General features: G+C 41.9%; 1 protein-coding gene across 3 annotated transcripts in view; it reads left to right on the plus strand.

The window, feature by feature from the left end:
* Positions 1-17,965, plus strand: part of LOC149238415 (U-box domain-containing protein 44-like) — a 70,708-nt gene extending 52,743 nt beyond the window's left edge. For all 3 annotated transcript variants that reach the window (XM_089373030.1, XM_089373031.1, XM_089373032.1), the window contains exon 5: positions 15,942-17,965. In XM_089373030.1, the coding sequence (XP_089229156.1) occupies positions 15,942-17,512 (1,571 nt within the window). In that variant the 3' untranslated portion in view covers positions 17,513-17,965. The remainder of the gene's footprint in view (positions 1-15,941) is intronic.
* The last annotated feature ends 3,837 nt before the right edge of the window (positions 17,966-21,802 follow it).

Consider the following 21,802-nt stretch of genomic DNA (forward strand, 5'->3'; position numbering starts at 1 on the left):
GCTAGTGGCTCATGTTGAGCCCATAATAGAGGATGAGCAGACACCCTTGGGGCTAGCCATTAGAGTGGAGTAGATAGATGTGTAGGTAGCCTCCAGGGAGGCAGTAGTTGCAGACACTCGTCTTTAGGAGGAGCTGGAGATTGACAAGGTAGTTTTGCAATGGGCTAGTAGGCGGCAGGAGCTGTTGGAGATGGTGATGCATCCATCTTTGGGCCGACCTAATGATGAGGTGCAGGTAGATGCACAGGTAGTTGGTAGCGCTGCAGTATTTCCAGGTCGCATCCCTCTCTAGGGGTACATAGACAAAGCGTGTAGCCAATCTTGCCCACTTTTGCCTATTATAGTGAGGGGCAAATTTCCTTAGACAGATCTGGTTAATCACCTATTGAGCAGGTACCCATATCAGTCCAGTAGACTTGTTCCTTGCACAATTATCCATGCATTGGATTGGCGGGAGATCATGAGCTGGTATCCTTTTGATAGAGTATAATTTTTTGTCAGGAGCATTGTATTGCAGGAGCCCTCAGAGGTGAGGGATATCACATGCCTCAGTTGGCAGCAGGATGTAGGTTGGCCACTCATTAGTATTTCAATGCGGCATCAACATGATGAGACTGACCTTGGTCTATGCCAAGGGTTGGATTGGAGAGAGGTGATGAGTTGGTACGCGGTGGATGGAGCAACGTTCATGGTTGGAGTTATAGCACAACAAGAGCCATGGAGCCTTGATATTTGTTCTTGGTGGCATTGGGATCTAGGAGGATTCGTTGATGACGAGTTCAGTCAAGAGATTGGTCTGGGATCCGGGCATTGAAGGGTCCGTTCATGATGGGTTGACAACGGAGCAGAGCATCACCTAGTGGTTTGTATGGGATCCGGGCATTGGGTCTCAGTTGCATCGGGCCACTAGATTGGTCCATAGATTTGGGTTGCTTGAGGACAAGTAATCTTGGGGCGGGAGGACTGTCATGTCCCCATTTTTATTCTTCTTTATAGTACAACCAGGGTGGATTTCAAGGGCAGGGGATGGCCAGGTCAGTGGAGCAGGTTTATGTTATCAGGGGTCTCGATGGAGTCTTGCGGAGTCTTTATGGGATTTGATGGCATCCGCTTGGCATATTCCATCATCCGTACAGTTTGCCTTTAATTCTGTCGCATTCCGACAACTTTCAAAATTCAACGTTATTATTGGGCATAACTTAATTAATTATGCTCGAGGTGGCATTCTGGGGAGATTAATTGATGGAACACCTCAGTGTAATAGATTGTTAGAACTGGAACGAGAAGATCTACAGGATGGGATGCTGAGAAGAGACTTCCAGTGGCCAAAGAGAGTATGGTGGATGATTTGCCATTTTCCTTGGTTAAAAAATGATTTTAATTAGTCATTTAATTAAGGAAAAATAATTAATTGGAAAAAAAGGGCCAAAAGTGACTTAAGAGAAATAAAATAAAATTAAAAGGTCACTTGATAAAGTCAATGAAGGAGCTTCTAGAATAATATTAAAGTAATAAAATAAGATGCTTCTAGAGGCTTGGAGATCTATCCATGAGATCTATAAAAGAGGAGGAGAATTTCATTTGGAGACATCTTGGATTTGAGATTTCTTCTTGTGGAGAGGTTTGAGAACGTGGTTCTCTACTTCAGCAGTAGCCCCAGGACGAAAACTCTCAGGTGATTCAGTGAGAGTGGGCGAGCACCTATCTCTTCTCTTGGTGGATCCATTTAGGGTTCACAAGTTGCAGTGTATTGTTTTTCAGTTTGTTTTGGGAGGCCCATTGTGGCATTATTGCAGATCTATTGAGGCTAGCTATCTTAGTGATTTTTCCAACATGTAAAACCTCAGTTCTTATATTATAATAAAGCTGAGATTGTTTCTGCTTATCGTATTATCAAATTGCATGCATTTTATATGTTATATTTTACATGGCAATCCTCTGTTTATGAGTAGAAATTTTATGTGAAGGGGTTGTTCCAAATTTTCTTCGTTTGGGACATTACATGAGTACACTTTGAGTGTAGTATCCAAGTGTATGGCACTTGGTGTGGAATGATGATGTTGTTGTTTATAGTTGTGTTGGTGCTTGAATTGTCAATGATTTGAATTTTTGTGTGGATGATGCTTTTTTTTTTTTAAACTATAACGATTATATTAATTATTTAAAACCGGTTGGGTCGAAACCAAAACAACCATCATTACAATATTCGGAATTCCTTTTAGTTGCAGCTCTCCTTTTACTTACATAGGTGTAGATTTACTCTAGATTACGGAATCGGGTTCCATGTAGGTTCTTCATCATTCTTGCTTAAGGATCCTTGTGGCAGGAGGCATGCTAGGTTTGCTTTTGAATCTGCTTCCTTATTTGAGCCACGTAGAATATGGAAAAGGAGATAGGAAGAGAAGTCTTGGAACACGTATCTCAGCCTTTGAAGTGTCTTGTTGAGTGCCGGATTACTGAAGTGGTCCTCTGAATTTAATATCTTTATCAAAATTTCTGAGTCCCCGAAGACTTGTATTTCCTTAATGCCTTTTTCACATGCTATCTGACAGCCTTTTAGCAGCCCAAGGATTGCGGCCTGGTTGTTGGTTCTCTGTCCAAGTCCCCAGCGGAAGCTATCTTCACGAATACCCTCCGAGGAGTAGATCACTCCGCCTACAGCCCAAGGATTGCGACCTGGTTGTTGGTTCTCTGTCCAAGTCCCCAGTGGAAGCTATCTTCACGAATACCCTCCGAGGAGTAGATCACTCCGCCTACTCTTGTTGTCCCTGGATTGCCTTTGGAGGCACCATAAAAAAAGATTGTTGTTTTACCCTGTTTCCTCCACCAAGCTTGAAAATCTGAGTCCGCTTCTCGTAGTCTCCATACAAGAGTTTTACTGGGGCAAGTGGTTTTCTTTATCCTGTCTCGAAATATATAAGTTCCCATCCATTTGTTTTCTTCCAGGAGAAGCATGTTATCGTTTTTAAGGGGATGATTGGCCACAGTCTCGAGGAGTAATGCTTTTGCTTTTGCTGCCACCTTCAAAGGGGAGTTCGGAATGCTGTTGAAGATTTGGTCGTTTCTGGCAAGCCATATTTTCCAACAGACGTATTTAGGTATTTCTTTCCAGATTCTGTTCCATGCTGTCTTTCTTTGGGTCACGTGAGGATAACGCATTCTCCAGGTGCTGAAAAGGATAGCTACTTTGACTTGTGATGGGGCAGAGACATTGAGGCCTTGAAGGATGCAGTCCCAGACTTCTTGAGCAAAAGAGCAATCCACAAACACATGCTCCATGGTTTCCTGGGCTTTGCAGCAGAGAGAACACCAATGTGGCCCGTGAATACCTCTTTTACTCAGATTGTCGCCAGTTAGCACTTTCCCATGCATTAAAACCCAGGTGAAGAAATTTATTTTGGGGAGACTGAGAGGATCCTAGACTTGTTTCCACACAGATGCAGTATGGCTCGAAGCTTGCTGTGGTTGAAGAGAGGCAAATCCATGCCTTGCGTTGTAGATTCCAGTCTTTCCCATCCCCATTTGTCCGGCAAACGCATGTGAACTAGTGCCAGTCCCGTTAACCCTTCTTCCAGGAGGGTCTTTTGACTGCGCATTTGATCCAGAACTCGTGGGATTTCCCAATTTCGCCATTTTCCAGAGTCATCCCATGTCGAGATATCTGCTAGGGTGAGGAATCCTTGCTGCATGAGCCAGTTCCTGATTTCTTTGATTGCTTCATTTTTTCTCAAAGGCGACTGTCCCATTATGCTGTCTTGCGACAACATCGTGTTTTTTCCATTGCTAGGAATGCGATACAAGTGCTTTTGGATAACTCTATCCTACGGCGGCAGAGATGCCATATTGACGTCCCTTTGATGATGTTATCTATATGAATGTTCTTTAGCGTTGAGCCTTCTAGATATTTTTTCTTTATGACCTGACTGACAGGGTGTTCGCTGTTTGAGAAGAGGGTCCAAAGTATTTTACCTCCAAGAGCCAGATTGGCAAGGCCTGGGTCTCTTATTTGCAGGCCTCCTTCAGAGATGGGGCGTTTAACTATATCCCAATTCACTAGGTGGAATTTTCTTTGGTTTCCTCTTCCTTCTCTCCACAAAAAATCCCTGATAAGTCTAGAGATCTGTTCCGTGATTTTCTTTGGAGCTAGAAGAAAGGAAGCCTGATAAATAGGCAGGGAGGACAAAACAGATTTTATAAGGATGAGTTTGCCAGCATTGGTGAGTCATTGACTTCCCCAAGCTGTAATCTTGGACTTAATTTTGCTTATTACCTCTTTCCACAACGATAACCTGTTAGGGCCCAAGGTTATTGGTAACCCGAAATATTTGATTTTATCCCAAGAAGCGAATCCCAAAAAGCCTAAGGAGAGGGCTATTCTTTGAATTGCTTGTTGATCCACATTCCACCCGTATATTGCACTTTTCCTTTTATTTATAAGAGCTCCTGATATGCTGCAGAATTTTTGAAGAATTCCACTGTAAACTTTGGCTATCTTGATGGAGGCTCCGCCCAAAAGAAGAGTATCATCTGCAAATAGTGCGTGATTGAGAGGCTCTAGCCCTTTCGTCAACCTGACTCCTGGAGCTATCCCAACTTTCTTTTCAGCTGTCAGTTTTCTATTTAATGAGTCTGCCATCAGAATGAACAAGAAAGGGGAGAGGGGGCAGCGTTGCCTTATTCCCCTCGAGGCTTGAAAATAGTTTGCTGGTCTGCCGTTAACTAAAGGAGCTATCCATGGCTTCTCAGTACAAGCTTTAATCAAATTGACAAAGTTAGAGCTGAAACCAAAGGAAAAGAGGACTTTGTATAGGAAAGAAAGATTTACCCGGTCGAATGCATTTGCCATGTCTAGCTTTATGAGCATACCTTGCTCCTGCCAAAGATAACTAGAATGTATGACTTCTTGCACCTATATTACATTGTCCAATATGTCTCCCTTTGACAAAGCCGCCTTGGGTGGGAGAAATTCCAGTTTCCCAAGCAGTGGCTTGATTCTGTTTGCTAGCGTCTTTGTCAGGATTTTGTATGATGCATTGCAGAGCGAAATTGGCCTAAACCTGTCAAAAGTGCCTGGATTCACTTCTTTTGGTATTAATGCAAGAAAGGTAGAATTAGTACTACCTCGCACTTTAGATTTTTGATGAAAAGCTTTAATCATCCTCAGTAAATCAATTTTTATTATTTCCTAGCAGATTCTATAAAAACGAATTGAGAGGCCGTCAGGTCTTGGTGCCTTGTCTGGCTCCACGGACGAAATTACTTTACAAATTTCTTCCTCTGAGAAAGTTTTTGTAAGACTAGTGTTGTCCTCCTTGCTTACCAAAGAAGGAATGTGAGAGAGAAATTTAGAGATGACTTCTTCACTACCATTCCCATCCTCTTTATAAAGATTCTGGAAATGATCTTCTGCTGCCTTTTTTAGCTGTTCTTGACCTTTGAGCACAGTCCCATCTGAGCAAGTGATTTCAGAGATATGATTTCGGGATAGCCGAGCTCTATATTGCCTATGGAAGAACGAGGTGTTTCGGTCTCCAGCTTTAAGCCACATGCTACGAGACTTAAGCCTCCAAGTCTCTTCTTCTTGGCGGAAAGCATGGAAAGATTTGATTTGGGCAGCTTGTTCTTTTTCTAAATCTGAAGCAGAGATCTCCTTATTTTCCATATCCATTTGCAGATCTGTTAAAAACTGAATTGTCTCCTTTCTGTTGCTGGTGGGAGAATTTGAGGGTTCTTTAATCCATTTTTTTAGAGCTCTCTTGGTTATTTTTATTTTCTGCTCCCACACGAAGCTGGGAGATCCTGTCACAGGTGTGGACCATGCCTCTAGAACAATTTCCATGAACCCTTCTTTTCCTGACCAAAGCGGGTTGAATCTAAAAGGGATAGGGCCCAAATTTTCTTCCTCTTCCAGTTGTAAGAGGATAGGTTTGTGGTTTGAGGCCAACTTTGGGAGAATTTTCAAGGAGATCAGTCTTTTTCCTAGCAACAAAGAGCTCTGTGCTAGGAAACGATCTAGACGGGCAGAGATGTGTTCTGCCCCAATTCTATTGTTTGTCCAGGTATAAAGGCCTTTCTTCGATTTGAAGTCAAGAAGATCCCAATGAAGTATTAGCTCCTCTACTAATGGAAGCATTTGGTCCCTGCCACTATTACCACCTCTCTTTTCTTTTGGATCAAAGACGAGGTTGAGATCTCCAACCACTATTATATTCTGAGGGGAGTAAATGTCTAAGAAATCAGACAAGGTCTGCCAGCATTCTTTCTTCTCTGTAAGGAGGACTGGGACATAAAGGTTGAAAAGAGAGATGGAGAGCTTACTAGATAGATGCCGAAGTTCGGTGTATATCCAATGTTGGGTCTCAAAGGAACTTTCTAATTGAAACTTGTCCTTCGACCACAATGTTGCTAGGCCACCAGAGGAACCTCTTGAACTAATGGCCTTTCCTGCATTTTTTCCCATTTTAATTTGCTGATCTCAAGAAGGGTTTCCCCTTCAATCTTAGTCTCTTGGAGCATGAGGATATCGGGAGTTTCTATTTTCAGAAGGTCTTTAACTGCTTTAGCTTTCGCAGGATTCCCCAAGCCTCTGCAATTCCAAGAGACTAGTCTCATTACTTAACGGGAGTGGAGTGAGTTGATCCCCCCTTAGGGGGCCTTGCTTTGGTGTTTCTCCCGATAGACATTTCAATGGTGGATTGGCTGCCTTGCATCTTTTGCCTCTCCACCTCTTCTTCCCTGGCTTCCTTGTGAGATTTCCTCCCAACTCTTTTGGAGGGTCTCTCGAATGTCTCATCTTCCGATGACCCAGAGGTTTCCGGAGGTTTTTTCCTTGTCATTTCTGCATAGGTAGGTGAGGAGGAGGTTCTTGCTGGGGAGTCAAGTTGGGTTACTTCTATGTTCTTCTTTTCTGCTTCGAGTGAAGGAACTTGGTGTTCAATCTCCTCTATCTCTGATTCTGGAATTTCGTTTGGTGTGCTGAGGGTTTCGAATGGGTTTATTGAGGCTGTTGTCCTTGGCTGTTCTCCTCTTCCTTCCGCTTGTACCATTTCTATTAAGGGAGCTCCAGATTCTGTCGGTGCCTCTTTCCCTTTGTTCCTGTTATTCACCTTGGCCTGGACTGCTTTCTGCACCTGGGTCCATTTTTCTCCTTTCGACTTCTCTAGATCTTCCTCCTTTTTTTTTGCAGTATCTTGCGAAATGCCCGTATTCATGGCAATGTCTGCATTTGAATGGTAGCTGCTCGTAGTCTAACTCTTGGATATAAGACCAATCTGCTATTGTTAACTTTACAGCTTCAGGTAACCCTATTTCCAAATCAAGTTTGACGCATATTCTTGCACATGAGTACTGATCCCTTCTCTCTGTTCGATCTATGTATTTTCCCAGGGTGTTACCAATCGTTTCTAGTGACTTCGGGTTCGAACAGTGCAATGGTAGATGAGGGAGGCACACCCACATTGGAACTGCTATTGGCATATCTTGTGTCAGATCAAAATCTGGTGACCATGAGTTTAAATACAGACCTTGAGGTCCCATGAAATATGGTCCATTCCTAAAAATGAGATTTTTGTCTTCTACCGAATCAAAAACAAAGACAAAATAGCCCTTACCAACCAGAAAACTACTGATGCCTTCCTTTGCCAATGGTCGCCAGTTTCTCTGTGCCCAAGCCTCGATAGCCTTGGGGGAAGGCCATAGCCCTTTAAATTGTCCGATGAGCCCTCTTTCAGCTAAGTTCAAAGCAGATTTGCAAGAATTTTCAATGGGCAGGGCAACTGTGGGGATGCTGTCAAGTTTCTTTATGAATCTGCGCTGAGTTTCCCTTGCTGGGTGTTTACTACTGTTGCCGATCAACTTTCTGAAAGCAAGGATCTCTGGCGGAGGAGGCGAAGGAGGAGGGGCCTCGGGACCCCCTCCCGGGGCCATCGTGGTGATGGCAGATATTTCGCACCAGGGATATGCGCGCACAGATTTAAATTTTTCACTGTCGCTCGTGAATCAAATATGTCTTTTATTTTGTGGATGATGCTTTTTTGGCTTGTGGCAAAATTAGCGTGGAAGCAACTTTTGGAACTATATAGTGACAATCCTTGATGGCAACTGTAGCATCTTATGGCCCAAACTGATAGATGCCATGTCGCTCCTAGAGGAACAAGTGTTGTAAGAGTATGTAAAGTATGCCCAACAACATTGTGTTGTAGAGTACTTCATCTTGGAATGGGTGATTGAATACTAGAGCCTCCACTGGTGTGTTACATGTGTTATTACCCAGAATTCCCATCTTGCTAAGGTAGCTGGAGTCCATATAACTATAGAAAATGATTTAATGTTGCTTTGCTTAAAGTTAGAGTGTGCTAACTTCAGAGGGTTATCCCTAAGTGATGTAAAGAAGGTCAACTGTGAATCAATCAACAATTAGGAATACACTAAATTGAATAAAAAAATGTTGTTCTGCATACAAATCTGCACTTGCATAAAAGGGACAGCAAGAAGAAATTAATTAGAATGCTGCAAAAATGTACGGGCAATAGTGCAGATAATTATCACCATGGGAACTAAACCAATGCAAACCTATGTTGGAAAACTCAAAACACTAATTACTTTGCAAAAATAGAATTTACAGCAAGCTGGATGGGCTATTTTAATGATGGAAAACTCTAATTTGATGCTAATTTTTGTAATTTTTATATTTTCTATGCACACAGATTGAGGAGGATGTATATTTCCTTTCCCTTTCTGCTAAAAAATCAGCAAGCTTAGCTTGCTGTTTTTGGACAGAAAAGCTGAAGACATAAATTGACTAATCTATATGCTTTGTATGAGCTAAGATGCACAGAAATTGAGAAAATTCAATAAATTTGTATTTTGAATGACTAAATAGCCTAAGAAATTAATCAGTGCCTTATACAGGGTTGAATATGAATGAAAAAAAGTGAGCAGGGTAAACAAAAATATTTAATTCCGACTGCTTAGTTTCCTACAGATTATGCAATTAAAGCAAGAGTCTATGAGACTCTTCAACTCCTCTCCAACCTCTAATGTGATGGATGCAATTACAATGCTGAAAGTAATGAAGCCCAACAAATACATGCACTCTATGCGAGCTCTCGATTAGACACTATCTTGCAGATATGAATCAAAGAGGGAATCCAAAGAACTGATCAAAGTTATGTTTCATAGGCCTGCGACCAGTCCCTCCTGGTTACGGCCTCCTCTTCCTTCAACTTGCAGCCTCCTTACTCGATTGTTCTTACTACGCTACACTGGTTCACCTTTCTCAGTTGCGGCTAGACTAGCCAGCCCTCAAACTTGGACTCGGCCTCCTTTTTCAAGATTGCTGGCCCTTCCATAGGGCACGACTTTCTTCCTTCAACCTGCGGCTAGGTCACTTCTAGCCTCTTCCACTTCACAAGAAGAATAATCCTTCTTGTTCCTTGTCATCAAACCTCTCCATTGGCTTCGTATTTATACTTGTCCTTCAGTTGCCTTGGAAGCCCCTTTGTCCTTCAAGAAACCCCCATTAGTAAACTCAACATTATATTAGAATAATAATTGCTTTCCTTGGGTACAAAGCCTACTCACTTTGGCTACAAAACCCACAACTCTTAGGATGATAGTAATATGCAGGGATGTGAAACTTGAAGAAGAGAGGGCTCTTCAGAAGTCTGGCAACATGGTTTCTTGTACAGTTGAGGTTCAGGAGGAGCAAGCACCAAAGGTTGAGCTAGTGCAGATTCCTTAGAGCACAGTCACGTAGATTGGAAAGCAGAGCAAGCAGGCTTAATAGGTAGATTAGGATGAGGAACAAAGGATTACTCACACCCAACCTCAAACATCTGGCATAGGGAGGAAGAGGGCCAAGTGGGGAGAGAGGCCCAAGAGTATGTTGGAGCTCCAATATTCTTAGACAGAGTAAGGATCCTCAACGCTATTCCAGATACATGGCGTTGATCAGTGAACTGATTGAGGTTGAACCAATCGGATTTCAAGAGGCATCCGAGCATCAGGTGTCGATAGATGCCATGGTGGAGGAGTATTCTTCCATCATGAAGACCAATGTTTGGGAGGTAGTGTCACGACCAAAGGACAAGTCAGTGGTTGCCTCTAGATGGGTTTATAAGATCAAGCATGCTATGGATGGCAGTGTGGAGAAGTTCAAAGCTTGTTTTATGGCTAAGGGGTTCTCACAGAAGGAAGGGATTGATTATGATGAGACCTTCGCCCTTGTAGCTAAATACTCATCCATTAGGGCTATAATTCTATAACAGTGCAAACAGGTTGGAGGAGTTAGCGGATGGACTTGAAGATGACCTTCCTCAACGATGTTATTGAGGAAGAGATCTACATAGAGAAGCTTAAGGGTTTTGAGGTGAAAGGGAGGGATTCCCATGTGTAGAGATTGAGGAGAGCATTGTTGGACTCAAACAGGTTCCCGAGGTGTGGTATGCACAGATTGAAAACTATTTGCAAAGCGTGGGATTCATCAAGAGTGAGATAGAGTCGAACCTGTAATACATTTAGGTGTAGGGTGAGCCTCTCATACTAGTGCTATATGTTCATGGCCTATATCTCACAGGGTCTGAGGAGTTTATTGCACACTGCAAGAGGGACCTTGCAACAAAGTTCGAGATAAAGGATTTGGGTTTGATGCACTACTTTCTAGGGTTCGAGGTGTGGTAGAAAGAGGGAGAGATCTTATGTGGACAAGGGAAGTACACAATTGAAATCCTGAAGTGATTTAGGATGGAGGATTGTAGACCCATGGCCACGCCACTGTGACTAACTAGAAGAAGATCGATACTTCTGTTGGAAGTTCTAAGTCTACCCTTTAGAAACCCTTCATGTACTTTTTTGATTTATTTCTGCATACTTGTTCTGATTAATGAACAAGTTATTTACCATGTAAATACTGAAAATAAATACAAGTACATGCTCAACACATTACAGCTCATCAATTGAAGGAAACAAAACAAGCACACAAGTGACACCATTGTTTTTGGACCAATGTCCCCGGAAAAATCCAATGCGGGAAAACCGATGCAACTATCTGAGGGTTTTAATTATTAAGCAGTTTCAGAATACAATCTGGGTGCCAAAACCGACTCACCTAATAGAGAATAATCTCGGCAGTAGTACCTCTCAGTCAGAGACAGATGTTTCGGCTGAAACCCTGGATAAACACTTCGACAAATCCCAGCTCCAATCTGCCCCACGAAATTCCCAACATTAGCCTCTAGGTACTGCGTCAACCCTTTCTGGCCCAGCGTCACCCTAGCTCGCCCTGCGTCAGCCTCTGGAGGCACTGCGTCAACCCTTAAAGCCTCTGTGTCACCCACGCTGGCTCTCTGAGGCACTACGCAACTCCTAGCTGCCTCTGTGTGAGCCCTGGCTAGCTCTACGTCCCTCTCTCCCAACTTCTGCGCTGATCCTCCTGGTACTATCTCTACCTCTCTGCTTCTGTATTCACTGCCCCACAATTGCAATCTTTGATCACTCTTTCGATTTCCTCAGCAAACCCTGCCCCAGAAAATCAAAATCTTGATCAATTCGACGTGTTCTCCAAGTGACCCTCGAGCCTCCTTTTATACTTTTCTCGTTGACAATTCAACGACCGAGATTAAGTCCCTAATCAACAACTAAGATTAACTCGGGCTTGATCCATGACTTTTGGACCCTTCTAACACAGTTTTATATTAATTCACATTAATATTTTATTTTCCCTAAGTTTAGACTTAGGGACTCCATTAAAAATGTTAATTATTTTAATATCTCTCAATTTGTTTAGAATCTGCCCAAACCATTTCTGGGTATTGGAGATCTCATGTGCTTTAGCCTTTCCACCAATTTTCGTGGCTAGAGCACATCCGATGCTACCCCAAATCAACACTCCCTCTTAGCGATAACTGTGCTCTAGTAATACTCCTCACTGAGCATCACCCTGATCATCCGACATCTGTCCCTATGTTGATGTTCGGCCTGCTATGCGACATCCTCTGCACTGCTGCATCATGTATTGCTACCCATGGCCTTGCCACTGCCACTGCTGCATCTGCATTGCAACCCCTCTCATCATGCTGCATCGTGCTGCCCATAGCATTGCCACTCCTAACTGCTACACTGCAACTCAGTTATTGAGAAGTAAGTAACTGATCTCCCAACTATGACTTCTCTGTCAGGCTAAAAACACTCCTGATGTTGAAGCTCCCTCTGTCACTGACAAGTGCTCCCTCTCTGACCTCTGCGTTGCTGCAACAACTCTGTGCATCTCACATTGTTGCCTCACACTGTCCTGGGACTCCTGCACTGTAGCTCCCTCTTTCGCTCCAACCGCATCCGTCTCTACCGACATCCGCCAATCCTGCTACTCCTCTTCGAGGCTCCCATAGTAAGGTATAATCCAAGAGGCTGGGTACCTCGAGGATCCTACCCCTCATTGCCTATAGTCCATCTGACTACAGCTCGATGTCTCCCCACTTCTGCTCAAGTGGCGTGTGAGCACTCATGGCACAGTCATCATCTGTCTCCAATTCTTTCTCCGCCCTTGCTGGCGCAGCCTTGGTCTCAGAAGCCTCTCCTTTGCTCTTCTTCCTTGGACACTGGCTCGCATAGTGACCCAGTTCCCCATAGTTGAAGCATTTGACCTTGGAGAGGTCCTTCTTCTTCCGTTTCTCCTGCTTTCCCTCAGATGCTAGGGCAACATCCTCCTCTTCCTCCTTCTTGACTCTGATCCCCTTGCCACTGCTTCTTGCCTTGCTTAGCCTTATGATCTCTTCTTGGCGAAGAGCCGCCCACATTTCCTCCCAATCTGGAAGGGTCGCCCTGCCCAGTATACTCTGGACAAACACCTCCCAGTCTTCTGAGACTGCGTTTAGGGTTGTTCTCACCATCAATTTTTGATCCGGCGTGGCCCTTATGGAAGTTAGCTGATCTCGATTCTCCTTCAATCGACCGAGGAAGGTGTCGATCTATTCTCCCTTCTGCATCTAGTATGTCCTCAACTGATTTTCTAGTAGCATCTTCCTCTGCACGGAAGTATGCTGATACAACTTCTTTAGGGCCTCCCACATCTCATTTGTCGTATTATTCTCAACAATGTGTGGTACTACATGGTCGTTGACCCCATTAAGGATGATGCTCTTGGCCCTCACCATTGCATCCTCTTACTTGTGGTTATCAGCTGGGTCAACTGGGACTGCTATTGTCCTCAAGGTGAATTGCTTGAGACGGTTCTTGTCTAGAACAGATAAGATTCTGGCCTTCCAGACTATGAAGTTTGAGGCTCCGTCCAGTTTGTCCTAGTCTCTTACCTCGTTCATTGCCATGTCGCTGCTCCTCTACTCCCCTCCTAGAAGTTCTTGGTGTGACTCCCTCTGAGCCTCGATTTCCCTCCTGGAAACCCTTTTGCCAATGTCGAGATGGCCCCACTCTGATCTTAGTGCAGCTGTACCACTGATTCGGATTTCTTGGCTAGAAATCCTCGGCAACAACTCCCTCCTCCTTGGTCTTGCCCTATTAGGTACTGTTTTGACTACAGTACCCCACTAGCTTCACTCTGCAACTTACCCACAGCCTCCTAAGCTCCAACAAACTAAAGGTTAGAGCTTCTAGGCCCTGTGCAATCCCGGCACCAACAAAATTCGCACCTCCTAGCCATGGTCGTCAATCCTTCCTGACTGAGAAAGATGACTGGGAACTGCATAGGTCGAGTTTGCTCCCCTCTGCCATTGCGTTGATCCTCTTCCCGGCTCAAACTTGATGACATAGGCACTGCGTCACCCCTTCCTTGTTGCTTCTCTGCTAGGAACAACTTCTGTCACTCGTGACAGCTGTTTTCTGCTGCTGCTGCTCTGCTCCGTTGATGTCCTCTGTTCTCCTGTGATCTGCAACCACGCTTTGATACCATGTTGGAATTTCTAAGTCTATCCGTTAGAAACCCTTCATGTACTTTTCTGATTTATTTCTGCCTACTTGTTCTGATTAAATAACAAGTTATTTACCATGTAAATACTAAAAATAAATACAAGTACATGCTCAACACATTACAAATCATCAACTGAAGGAAACAAAACAAGTAGACAAGTGACACCATTGTTTTTGGAACAATCTCCCCGGAAAAACCCAATGCGGGAAAACCGATGCAACTATCTGAGGGTTTTAATTATTAAGCAGTTTCAGAATACAATCTGGGTGCCAAAACCGGCGCACCCAACAGAGAATAATCTCGGCATTAGTGCCCCTCAGTGGGAGACAGATGTTCCGGTTGAAACCCTAGATAAACACTCCGACAGCTCCCAGCTCCAATCTGCCCCACGAAAACCCCAACATCAGCCTCTAGGGACTGTGTCAGCCCTTTCTGGCCCAGCGTCACCCTAGCTTGCCCTGCATCAGCCTTTGGAGGCACTGCGTCAGCACTTAGAGACTCTGTGTCACCCACGCTGGTGCTCCGGAGCCACTCCCGCTCGGAGCGAGACTCTGTGTCACCCACTGCGTCAGCTCTTTGTTCCACTCTTTGTAGGAAAACATTTTTGGCTGTTGCATTAAAATGGATTCAAGCATATTGCACTAACAAATTCTGATTCTGTTTAGGTTGAAAGTTTTAGTTTCATTGAAGTTAGTCTATCACTCTTTTCTGGTCCAAAGATTCCAAACAATTTCTTCTTTTGTGGTCAAGTATGTTTCACTCTGTGGCAAAGCATTTTTGACTTTTGCATTAGATGGAGTCAAATATAATGCACTAACATGTTCTGATTATGTTCAGGTGGAAGTTTTAGTTTCATTGAAGCTAATCTATCACTTATTATCACTTATGCTTTGTAACTGTTTTGCTGCAATGTCCATGTAACGGAAGTGGACACTACACTATACCAAGTACTGATGATGAGAGAAATAACAATAAAAGAAATAAAAAAGGGTTGGGGTCACCTACAAAGTTGCAAATCCAAGTGTTGATGGAATGTACCTGAAATTCCTAAAAGATAGAGGAAGACGTTTCCATGTACTAGGTACTCAAATGAGTGAACACAATTTGATTACAAGTGAGTGGGGGAGACCCCTTTTAGTACAACTCTCATGATAACACTAACATAGTGGTGAGTGGTTAATGCATATTAATTTATAACCAACAGTCATCCACTTAGTGATAACTTGTTGAGATGACTATTTTCATCTTAGTGAAGGGTTGTTAATGAGCTTACAAACAAAATATCTCTTTAACAAAATATGTTGTGAATAGGAACGTGGTATCTTTGATTTTATGATTGACAACGAGGCCCTCAGGCAATCTTCTAAAGCCTTAAACTTTCAATGGCGTTGGTGATGGACTGCAGACCTTACTGTTAGAAGGCTTAGATTGGATGCATGATGCAGTAGTTCTGCTATGTATTCAAAACTTGAGCTGCTTCTGATTTCTTGTCCAACAAAGTACCTTGATAAGTAGGGCTCTTGATTAGTGTCAACTTTCAAGTGTCCACCGTACGTACATAAACATTTACTCCTGATTACTTGGTCCTGGCTGATGAATTTAACTTCTAAAATAGGCTGTCTTCTGTTTTATGTTCTCCTGATAACATATTGCCGTTAGTGTGTCAACCAAGCAAAGAAGACCGGCACATGCACTGGGTCAAAATTTAGAGCCTCTATTTACTTTATTATAAGCATTTTTGCAACATTATGAGGTATATTGTGAGATATATTTCAGGTTTCAGTACAAGCCGTACATTCACAATTAAGATCTAAACTTGATGTTAGTGGCCTCTCTAGCCATGTTCATGCTGATGTTTTCTATAATATATAGTTCTCATGGTCTATATCCTGTAGATGGCTTTCCTTTTTTTTCTCACCGTTCTTTTGCCCTTTTCCCAATTACATGTAAGCATTTAAAAATGCCTTGCAGCATGCCTCTGGATAGTGATGGTATCTTATTTGGTTTTAAAATGGAATAGGCTCAGAAGAGACACAGCTGGAGATGACAAATTACCTTGCTGAGGTGGTCCTTAGTAATGATGGAAAGGCGCTTGTAGCAGAAAAGGCTGCTCCAACACTGGTGAATATACTGGGAAGTGGCAGTTTGCCAGCAAGGGAAGCTAGCTTGAGGGCTTTAAATCAGATTTCTTCATATGATGCGAATGGGAAAATACTGATTGAGGCTGGTATTCTTCCTCCTCTTATCAAGGATCTCTTTACTGTGGGTGTAAATCATTTACCGATTAAGCTGAAGGAGGTCTTAGCTACGACTCTAGCGAATGTTGTAAACTCTGGATCTGAATTTGAATCAGCTCGAATTGATGCTGATGGCAATACTCTACTTTCAGAAAGTATCATTCATAATTTATTGCATTTGATTAGCAATACAGGGCCTGCGATAGAAGCAAAGCTACTTCAAGTGCTCGTGGGCCTAGCAAGCTCTTCACAAGCTGTTCTCAATGTTGTAACTGCCATTAAAAGTGCTGGAGCTACTGTTAGCCTCCTTCAGTTCATTGATGCACCGCAAAGGGATGTTCGTATTGCATCTGTGAAGCTGCTTCAACGGCTCTGTCCTCATATGGGCCAGGAACTTGCAGATGGGTTGCGAGTAAGTACTGGCCAGCTTGGTACTTTAATAACGATAATGGGAGCAAATGGTTTAACAGAGGAACATGCAGCTGCTGCATGCCTGGTGGCAAATCTCCCAGAAAGGGATGCTATTCTGACTCGTTCACTTCTTGATCAAGGTGCGTTTCCAGTAGTAGTGGGTAAAATTGATGAGATACAGCATGGTGAAACAAGAGGCAGCCGCTTTCGCACACCTTACTTGGAGGGATTAGTAGGCATCTTAGCAAGATTTACATTTTTGCTTGATGATGTAGCAGTTCTTGCTCTTGCTAAGCAGTATAATCTGGCGTCTTTATTTACAGATTTACTTCAAACAAATGGTTTTGATGAAGTACAAAGATTGTCAGCAGTTGCACTGGAAAATCTATCTGCATACTCGAAAACACTTTCAATAATTCCGGAGGTTTCCAAAGGTGGTCTTTGTGCAAATTTGTTTGGGTGCCTATTCTCACCTTCTAAGCCAACTGGTCTTTGTCCAGTTCATCATGGGATTTGCTCGTCCAAAAATACCTTTTGCCTTTTGGAAGCAAAAACAGTTACTAAGTTGGTTGCATGTCTAGATCACGAAAATGTACTGGTGGTTGAATCATCTCTTGCAGCAATATGTACTCTTGTCAATGATTCGGTTGATGTGGAACGTGGGGTTTTTATTTTGGATAAAGCGGATGCTATACAGCATATCCTAGATATTCTACAAGAAAACAAAACAGAAGTGCTCCGTCAGCGGGCAGTATGGATGGTGGAAAGAATATTACGAATTGATGATCTTGCCCGTGCTATTTCTGCCGATCCTAAAACAAATACAGCATTAGTTGATGCCTTTCGTCATGGTAACTATAATACTCGGCAAGTTGCAGAACAGGCTTTGAAACATCTGAATAAAATTCCAAATTTCTCTGGGGTCTTCAACAAAATTAGTTAAGCTTATTATTTCAGTGAATGAATGTGCGATAAAGTGTAATGAGTTGTAGAATAGTGCAAAGCAAGAAAGGGTGGCAATCGGGAGAATATCTATCTGCGTTCTTTGTCAAGGAACAGTTCAAGGACATCTATAGTGCATGTTCATTTATGGTATCCAGAAATTTTATAACTGTATAACGGGGATTGTCTGCCACAAAAAAATCTTGCTGGCGATAGTAAATTTTGAGAAAAACAGCTATTTTTTTTTTGTTGGTTTGTAATCTGATTAGTTATAAATCTGCTGTGTATTCCTGTTATACGTTGTGCATTGTCAGACGTTCTGATTGTATTCCATTTTTCAGTTGTTCTCAAGGATTGTTTATTTTCTTGTAAAATGAGACATTCAAGTATTATTGATATTTCCATGCAAAATTTTTATGATTTAATTTGCAAGGATCAAGTTACACTTTTCTTATCTTGGATCAGGACATTTGTTGAACCTTGGCCTGATATTTCATCACGGTGGCCCTGTCTATTATTACATCTAATTACTGCATTTTCTTGTCTGTAGGCTTTGTATTAATTTTTTTAGGAAAAACATGCTTTCGAAAAATCGTATGCTTTGTTGACCTGAATGAGCATAAAATGTTTTGTTGCTAATTGCTAAGAAACTTAATGTCTTTCCTGAACAGTCAAAGGTTTTGGTTTGTTCCATATTCTGCATACAGAGCTTTAAACTCATTTGAACTGATGGCCTCATTCTTTGGAAAACGCTTGTGGTGTTCCTTTTATTTACATTGCAATTTCTTGGGGAGAAGTGATTGGAGAAAATGGGCTGAGTAGCTTAGATGGAGCTATATGGATAGCTAAACCTACACTGATTTGAATATATGTATTTACATTTTGGGTTGATGTTTGGTATGCAATCGCATAAAGAATTCTTCAGTCAACATATCTTTTCCCTTGGTTTAGTTGGTAATGGCAATGATGGTTTTGAGCTCGTTTATCTTTTCCTAGTTTTTCTAGTCTGAGCAAGGATACGTTAGTGTGACTTGGTGGAATGGTAATCATTGGTATCTATATATGGATTCTATCAAGGAATTCACTTGCAGTTTTTGGTGTGTAAATTTAAGGTCTATATTGGAGGAGAAAATATCAATGTTTAGTTTATTGGTAGGCAATGAGCTTATCAAAGCATTCCTTTGAAGTTTTTATAATCCAATCTGTTACAAGAAAAATAAAAGAAATAATATAAAAATGCAAAAGATGGCCAAGACATACACGTTAAAACATGGACAAAAGCCTAGCATGAGCTCTACCTCACCCCTTATGGCCATCACTCGGTTCTTGAGCACATGTTGCTCTTTCACATTATGAAAAAATAACTCTTGCGTGTCCCAACCCTTGATGGGAAATGAGTTGCCTCATCATTAAGGGGGGTAATAATCGCTGAAATTTGGCAGCTCAGTAGGAAATTCGCTCCATTGGTAAGCCTTACTCATCTGGAGAAGACCCTAGTAGCCCTTGGAAGAATATAATTTGGTCAAGAAAAAATATTATTTTTAATATAAAACCCACGTGCACAAAAGTACAAGTCGGAGTGGGCAAGGAAAAACCACCTCATAAGCCGCATATAAATACACATCATGTCACATTATTTGGAGACATCACCTCCATCACATCATCTTCTCTTTATTTGATTGGTTTGTACAGGCCTCAAATAAGAGGTCTGAGCTCACACGTGCGAAGGGAAGGGAGATTTTCCTGATTGGTGCATTGACTTTCTGTTGGGACAATGTTGACCAGCCTTTGACTATCTTTGACTTGGGCTTGTTTGACTTGGAATTATCTCTGTTTTGGAGCGCTGAAATGATTGAAGAAGAGATTGAACTTTTCTGGGCTATTTGACCAAGGGTGACTGAAGACTTTGACTACATTTGACCCCATATTTGTTGAGGCTTGACAACAGGTTTTATCTCTCCTTTGACTGAGTTTTTGGAGACTGCTTTGATAAGGTTTGACTAAGGAAAGAATGCCAAGTTCTTTGACTGTTTGGCTGAACCTTTTGAAGGCTGCTTTGACTGTTGACCAAGTTTAGTTATGTCACAATTGACTGCTGTTGACTTTGACCAAATTTTGCAGAATTCAAGTTTGACCAAATTTGAATTTTGGGCTCATCTTTGATTGGATATTGGTTGGTTAAATTTGTTTAGTCAAGGCTTTGACCTTTGACTCTTTGTTGATGTATTTGGACATTGTATCTCTTTGCTCAACATTTGATGACAACTTAATAAAAGAAGAATTTGGATAGGGTTTTCCCCTGGGCTTTTACCAAACACTGTGTCTCTATTGTTCTTGGTTGTCTTCTATTTTGCATTGGTTTACTGTTCTATCTACAATTGCTTATTGTTGATGGAAGATTGAATTATATCGGATAAATTGATTGCAAATTGAAGAAGAATTGATATAGGTGATTGTGTTTAGCATAGAACACTAGAAAATTAACATGGTGTTAGAGCCGAGGTGAAGACAAATCCAAGGAGACGAGAGGCAAGCAATCCCTTTTGGAAAGAATTGAAGAAAGCTTATAACTTGGTCAAGATGTCTACCTCATACTTCAAGGAGGGAGAGATGCTGAATGACTCATCAATTTTTGTTGTTTCAAAAATCAGGTTGGAGGTGACCTTGGATGAGGATGATGTCTTGGAATATATAGGAGGTAGATGAGTGTCCGGAAAACGCTTTTGCTGCTATCAAGGCCAAGTACAAGAAATGTGAGATCAAAGTAAAGAAAATCATTATTGATTCTTTAAGAGATCATTTGCTTACTTATATTTCTAAGTTGAAGAAGTCCAAGGAAATCCATGATAAGCTGGTTGGAATTTACGAGGTCAACAATTTGGATCATATTCTCTCCTTGAAAATCAATTCAAGGACATCAAAATGAACAAGGGGGAAACTGTGCAATCATACTTCATGAGAATATCTCAACTCAAGAATCAATCGCTGATTGTCGGAGAACCTATGTTTGATAGAGAGCTGGTGCTCGTTGCACTTGGATACCTTCCGCCAATTTGGGAAACATTTAGTATTATTATAATCAACAATGACAAGTTCTCGATATTTTATGAGCTCATTGACAAGTGCACTCAAGAAGAAACCAGGATGGTTTCTAGAGGGAGGATTCAAAAGCATGAAGAAGGAGAACCCTTTGCATTTGTTGCACACGACAAAAAGAGGAACGGATGAGGAAGACTATCTAATTCAAGAAAGTCAACACCAACATCAGGGGATTCTCAAAGAAGATTTAGAAAGGACAAAGTTGAATGTTTTAAATGCCATAAGTATGGTCACTTTGCTAAACACTGTATGGAAAATGAAAATGCTCCTAGGTTGTACAACAAAAATCGTGGCTTCAAAAACAACAGGTTCAATAATAGAAGAAGAAGAGATGTTCTTGATGATTGTGAAGTTGGCCAACACCCTCAAAAGAGCAACAATGACAAGTTCTCGATATTTTATGAGCTCGTTAACAGGTGCACTCAAGAAGAAACCAGGATGATTTCTAGAGGGAGGATTCAAAAGCATGAAGAAGGAGAACCCTTTGCATTTGCTACACAAGACAAAAAGAGGAAAGGATGAGGAAGACTATCTAATTCAAGAAGGTCAACATCAACATCATGGGATTCTCAAAGAAGATTTAGAAAGGACAAAGTTGAATGTTTTAAATGCCATAAGTATGGTCACTTTGCTAAACACTGTTCGGAAAATGAAAATGCTCCTAGGTTGTACAACAAAAATCGTGGCTTCAAAAACAACAGGGTCAATAATAGAAGAAGAAGAGTTGTTCCTGATGATTGTGAAGTTGGCCACCACCCTCAAAAGAGATCTAGGACTTCAAGGTATGGAAATAATGCAACTACTACTCAATCTGAATATTTTCTTATTTCTGCTCTTTCTAGTTCCTCTCCTTCGGATTTGTTTTATCGCTGATTGGTAGATAGTGGGGCCTCTAAACATTTCACTGGGTATCGTGAAGTTCTCTCAAACCTCTGGTTAAGAGAAAGACTAATTTGAAGATCATTCTTCAAGGAATATTCTACTTATCGTGTGAAGGGCTTTGGTTCTGTTTCATTTCGTTTGGATTATGGTGAAATTGTACATGTACATGATGTTATGTACGAACTGCGATTGAAGAAACACCTTGTATCTATATTTGCCTTGGAAGACAAAGGGATGAGTGTTTCCTATTGATGGCTAGTTGTCATTGATGTCAATCCAAGCAACACCAGGAGATAACCTGCCTTTTGTC

This window comes from Pinus tabuliformis, chromosome 8 (genome assembly GCF_031772625.1).
Source record: "Pinus tabuliformis cultivar Carrire ecotype Pingquan chromosome 8, CPIR1, whole genome shotgun sequence".
NCBI lineage: Eukaryota > Viridiplantae > Streptophyta > Pinopsida > Pinales > Pinaceae > Pinus > Pinus tabuliformis.